The sequence below is a fragment of the Cupressus sempervirens genome, chromosome 11 (assembly GCF_028749045.1).
Source record: "Cupressus sempervirens isolate cs-2001-9-10 chromosome 11, ASM2874904v1, whole genome shotgun sequence".
Taxonomy (NCBI): domain Eukaryota; kingdom Viridiplantae; phylum Streptophyta; class Pinopsida; order Cupressales; family Cupressaceae; genus Cupressus; species Cupressus sempervirens.
Window position 1 is genome coordinate 844,335,038 of NC_143128.1, and position 5,718 is coordinate 844,340,755.

A 5,718-nucleotide genomic window follows, 5' to 3' on the forward strand; every position below is an offset into this window, starting at 1 on the left:
TTCAATCCTCCCCGATAACTTGCTCAATTTCATCACCTTTTCTCAACTACCATTAGAGCTCACCAGTGGGAATGCAAGAATTATTTGAAAACATATAAAAATCTCTGTATTTAACTTGTATTCTATGGATCTTAGTGCTTTGCCCATCGCTGAGAAAGTGACATTCATCCTTTCATGTGACGTGAACGGTTTGGCAATAAACAATGGCTTTCAAGTCATGACGTGTTATTTTTTTTTTAATATCTCTCTATTCTCATTTCTCCACAGCTGTACCATCATACAACTAATTCTTCATACATTCATATCTTTTATCTTTTGTAGAGAACGTCGACGAATCTCCGCAGAGACTATTAAGTAATCCTTACGCAAGATGTTTCTCTAAGTAAACAACAAAACAATGCTCTCCTCTTTCTCTCTCTATATCTTCCTCCAATCTAAACAAACCTCCACTTATTATTTTTCTTACGTTTCACATTGTCAGCTCAGACCCCATGAATTCACGGAACCCACAATTATTTCAGGGCAATGCTTCCTTCCACGGTGGCATTGGTAAAGTGAGCTTCACAAATTTCTCTTATAGCTTGCATTTTTTTCTGCAAGAAGTGGTCACTTATCTTATCACCCACGTCAGAAATATGTGTCATACACAAATACCCATGACAAACAAGATTTAGTTGGAATATGATTGTAGTTGGATTCTATTAAAATTGTAGTTCACGTTCCCTGGATTTAAGTTACAAGATTACAAATTTAATTAATTGTTTCTTTTTCCAATTTTTAAAAACAAGTTATTTCTGATCATAAAGATATATGGCATAGACAATGGATCGATGTAAAAGTTGTTGTAATAGTAAATGGAAAGTTTGAAGTTGAAGCACAACTAATTTATAAAACTTATAGCGTAGTTAATCTAAATTAGAAGCCCATACATCTACAATGTAATTTAAAGGATGATATTGAAAACAAGTCACTCTCGAATCTAAAATAAGTTGGCCAAAAAAGATCTTATCTCATTTCGAATGAGGTATTTTAGGTAATTCATATGAATTCTAATTCAATGCCATTACTTTCTGCCAAAATCTTCTATTCTCATCATTTACTCTAGGGAACTAATCCCTTTTTTTTTAAGCAAATAGATTTTTATCTAATAAAACTAGTGCTAGTTAGATACCTACGTTGTTATAGATATTGTGTAGACGTTTAAATGACAAATTTCAAGCTGATATAACCAACTTGGTGTTGATAGACTGGTTGTTGAGGTGCATAGATTGTCATAAAACACAGCACATCAAGCTGTCATGATCATTGTTTTGTAATGATAATCATGGCTTGCCTTGTAGGTTATGGAAGTGTGATGCTTTGGGACTTCAATGTCTTGAGAAATATTCGAATATTGCTATATAAAGCTCCTTTAATACATCCAAATGCCACTGAGCGACACAAGTCGCCTTGAAATTGTTGAAGCATTAAGGTGGCACAAGCACTGCTAGACACAAGGCATTTCGCCACTACCACAGATATTTCTACCCCGAATCGCTCAACGGTATCCCCTGCAACTGTTCTACCGGTTGGAGCCGTGTGAGTGAGTATTCATCATATGTAGAGCACAATTTTGTGGGCTTATAATTATATAATATGTAATGTATTGTTTATTCATTTGACAGGATTTGGAGAAGCATAGAGAATTGACAAGGATTTTTTAAAATATTAAAGGGCACATATGGCAGAAGTTGGGAACAGTTGTGTGGGTTTTGCAGCACTATATGAAAAATCTAAGCCAGTTTTAGCTATGATATCAATTCAGTTTGGATATGCTGGGATGAATATCATTTCAAAAGTTGCACTCAATCAAGGAATGTCTCACTACACTTTGGTTTTCTATAGGCATGTGGTAGCCACACTGGTTACTGCTCCTCTTGCTTATATCTTAGAAAGGTCTCTAAATCTAAGCCTTCTTAATGATTATAACTAGGAAAAATTGCATTCGTTGTATCAAAATAGCATGGTTCATGAGAATCTTACTTTGAGTTTCATGCATATTTGTATCAGGAAAACAAGGCCAAAACTCACATTCGGGATTTTCTGCCAGATTTTTATCAGTGCTTTGCTTGGGTAATCATTTTAGTGTTAGTCTCCTTTTATATATCCATTGCTTGCTCCTTCATCACCTTGTTAATAGTGTCAAATTTATTGTTTATGATCAGGGCTACCATAAACCAGAATTTCTACTACGCGGGATTGCATTATACTTCAACTACATTTGCAACTGCAATCAGCAACATAGTTCCTGCCATCACATTTCTCATGGCTATTGCTTTAAGGTTGTTTTGAGACAAACCGTAACTTATAATTTCCAATGCAATTATATAATGTTGATTTCTTTTCTTGTCAAGTCATATTGAATTGTTCAAAAAGATTTTTATCACATGGTTTTCACTTAACTAGAGTAACTTCATGGATGTAACTTGAAATGCTGTTATTGGATTTCAGGTTGGAAAGTGCTGGAATTAGAACCCCATCTGGTCAGGCAAAGATTTTGGGAACCATAGTATGTGTAGGTGGAGCCATGATCATGACTGTATACAAAGGAATAGCTATACAACTATGGACAACACACATTCATGTCAAGGAAGGGAGTTCTAGTGCTTCTCAGCCTAAGAACTGGATGAAAGGCTCCTTATTGATAGTCGGCAGTTGTATCTTTTGGTCATCATGGTTTATTATTCAGGTGAGAGTCTGTTTCCTCTTTTTTGTTCAGCTCATGGACAGTAGCAGATTTAATGTTTTACTTCCTTAGCTATGATGTTTAATAGCTGTTCCCAATGCATTGTAGGCAAAAATCAATACCAAGTACTCGGCTCAGTACTCTTGCACGGCCTTAATGTGTTTTCTAGTGGTTATTCAATCTGGGGTGATTGCCCTAATTTTTGAAGGACCGAATCCTTCAGTGTGGGCTATAGGGTGGGACCTCAAGCTTCTTACTGCAGTCTACTCGGTATGAAAGATTTTGCTGATTGTTAATGTGTATTTTTATTTTCATATATAATTGAGTTAAGCTGTTACTTGTAGATGATGATAATATGTTTGTTCTGCTTCAATGTTTAGAGTAACTTGACTCAGAAGTTGTGTTGATAACTAGTGTTCAATTAATATGGTTTTCTGTTTTGTTTTGAATATATATAATTTCCCATATGTTTTGATTTCATTTTATGATTGAACATTGAATTTTTTTTGAAAACTTCCTTTTTTTAATAGTTTCTTCTTTTTATGTACCATCACATGTGGTTAGGACCAAAAGATTTTTTCCTTCTATTTTTGCGCCTATCACACCTTTCTAGAGTCCACTACAAAGAATTTTGAGATTGCGTCCCTTTTTGAATTTAATTTTTCTTTGTCTATCACATGTATCTAGAATGCACCATAAAGGAAAAGAATACATGGTATAGCTATACATTGAAAAAGGAGAAACATCACTGAGACTCGTTCTATTAAATTTATAAAACTTTTTAAGTTTCTCTGTTAAGTTTTCATTAATAGTGTATAAATACATTTTAGTTTATGTGACCTTGTGGCCTATACTCATTTGTATTAACGCTAACATGGAAAATCACATTAAATGCGCAGGGAGTAGTGACTTCTGCAATATCAGTCTGTGTGATGTCATGGTGTATTCTCAGAAGGGGACCTCTGTTTGTGACAATGTTTAGTCCACTATTAATGGTAATAGTTGCGGTTATGAGCTCCATTATCCTTGATGAGAAGCTACACATGGGAAGGTTTGTGACCTTAACATTAATTCTTTAACCCTAAAGTGCTTCACAATGTTTCAATCTCACCCAAACATGAATTTTCTTTGCATGCAGTGTGATTGGCTCAGTTCTCATAGTCGTAGGTCTCTATTCTGTGCTGTGGGGAAAAGGGAAAGAAATGGAAAAAGTAATTAAGATCCCAAAAGGAGATTCTGAGGAGAGTATGAGTGGCCGTGATTTATCCTACCACTCTGCCTGTGAAATCAGCTACACCAAGCAGCCAACAAATTCACCAACACCACATCCATCCAGTAATAACAACAGTGCAATTCCAGAAACAAGCATTGATTGCTCCGGCTTTGACAAAACTATCTTGGGAGACCAAGGCAATAAAAACATAACCAGTGAAGAAAAAACTCATAATCAGATTGGACAAGGATGTGTCTAGCCTTAAAAAACATGCAAACAGATAAATTTTTCTTTATTTCTATCATGGGTATATGGACACCATAGTTATGTTAATAATTGCCATTGCCATTTCAAGGCTCTATGTATTATCCACTCTCATCTTATCGAACTACAATTTTGCAGTATGTTTTCCACAAAATATATTTATGTGTCAAACCCTAATAATTTGACGACGAATAAAAAATATCCAAGTTCAGCTCAATTCTACATAGTTAATTAGAGACACATCGTTACATAGGAAACCAAAGTTTTTGAATAAAAAATTGGACTTCCTTCATGACTGCTGCTTCATTTACTTTTTTGCTTTTTTGAGGCCTCCAATGATATGTGTCTGATTGTGTAGAAAACATTAGCCATCCAATCAGAAATGGAAAGTACTAAATAGTTGTGGTGTCGTTTGGTGAAAAAAGGGGATGAATCACGGGCATGAGCATAGGAAATATTGACGCCTGCCTCTGCCTATTCACCTTTGTAAGTAGTTGATAGTTGAACAGAGGCAGGGGCAATCTGATCTAACACTGATAGACAAGTTTTGCTTTCTTCAAGTTATTACCCACATTTGAAGCTCTTCACGGTTTCTCTTTTTAAATTGATTCTTCTGATATATAATTGTTTTGTAGCAAACACAGCAATGGTATAAGAAAGAAGCACAATACTGTACAACAACCAGTTATATACTACAACTACCAACCTTAATTAAGTGGTCGGCACATGTCATTGGTGAAGTTTTCATTAATACACGGGCAAGTCTTCCACTCTATAATCTCATTAACAAATAAAATTTCAATACAAAGGCACAGCTCTTCAACACCTTTTCATATTCTCCATATATACCCCTCTCTCTTTCACACATAGAATATATAGACATAGAATATAAAGACATGTATATAAAATGTGTTAATTTGAATTATATTTTGTTAATTTGAAACACATATAGTTGTGTATATCCAAAAACACACACATATAGTTAAGATTCAATATATAATTATCTTAAGATTCTTTCAATTCAATCTAATAATTTTAAAATGCTTCCTCTTCAACCAGCTAGTTTGAACAAGATTAAAGCATAATGCTTAGGCCAATGAAGAATTCAAAAATATATGTTTAAATTAGACAAACAATGCTTCCTCTTCAATCAAGTAGGTTGAACAAGATTAAAGCATAATGTTTGGACCAATGAAGAACCCATACATAATATGTTTTTGAATTAGATATCGAAAATAAATATGATATGAATGGTTTCACAACATTTAAATATGTAATTGTCAGACTTCTGTTTCACAACTCATCCACTTGACTACTTGAACAAGTGGGGACCCTCTCTTTTCTTTATTTCGTAAGTGTTTGTTAGTGGTTTTGCCTCTTGTTTATCATTTGTTTTGAAAGATCACATTACTCAAAGCATCTAGGAAATCAGATTGTCAATTTCTTTTTGATACTTTGATGCTTCAGTGATAGAAGCTTTTTGGCTCTCATTATTTTCCTATCCTTTGTCTCATTT

At 34.3% G+C, this 5,718-nt stretch overlaps 1 protein-coding gene across 2 annotated transcripts; it reads left to right on the top strand.

Moving 5' to 3' along the window:
- Window positions 1-1,075: 1,075 nt before the first annotated feature.
- On the top strand, window positions 1,076-4,339 carry LOC149532194 (WAT1-related protein At5g07050-like). Of its 2 annotated transcripts, none has more exons than XM_089810439.1 (8): window positions 1,076-1,578; window positions 1,665-1,935; window positions 2,050-2,112; window positions 2,205-2,321; window positions 2,491-2,728; window positions 2,834-2,995; window positions 3,625-3,776; window positions 3,864-4,339. In XM_089810439.1, the coding sequence occupies exons 2-8, from the start codon at window positions 1,721-1,723 to the stop codon at window positions 4,195-4,197; spliced, it is 1,281 nt and encodes a 426-aa protein (XP_089666565.1). In that variant the 5' UTR covers window positions 1,076-1,578; window positions 1,665-1,720; the 3' UTR covers window positions 4,198-4,339. The 2 variants fall into 2 exon arrangements, with proteins under 2 accessions (XP_089666565.1, XP_089666564.1); XM_089810438.1 differs by having other exon boundaries at window positions 1,430-1,582.
- Window positions 4,340-5,718: the final 1,379 nt, after the last annotated feature.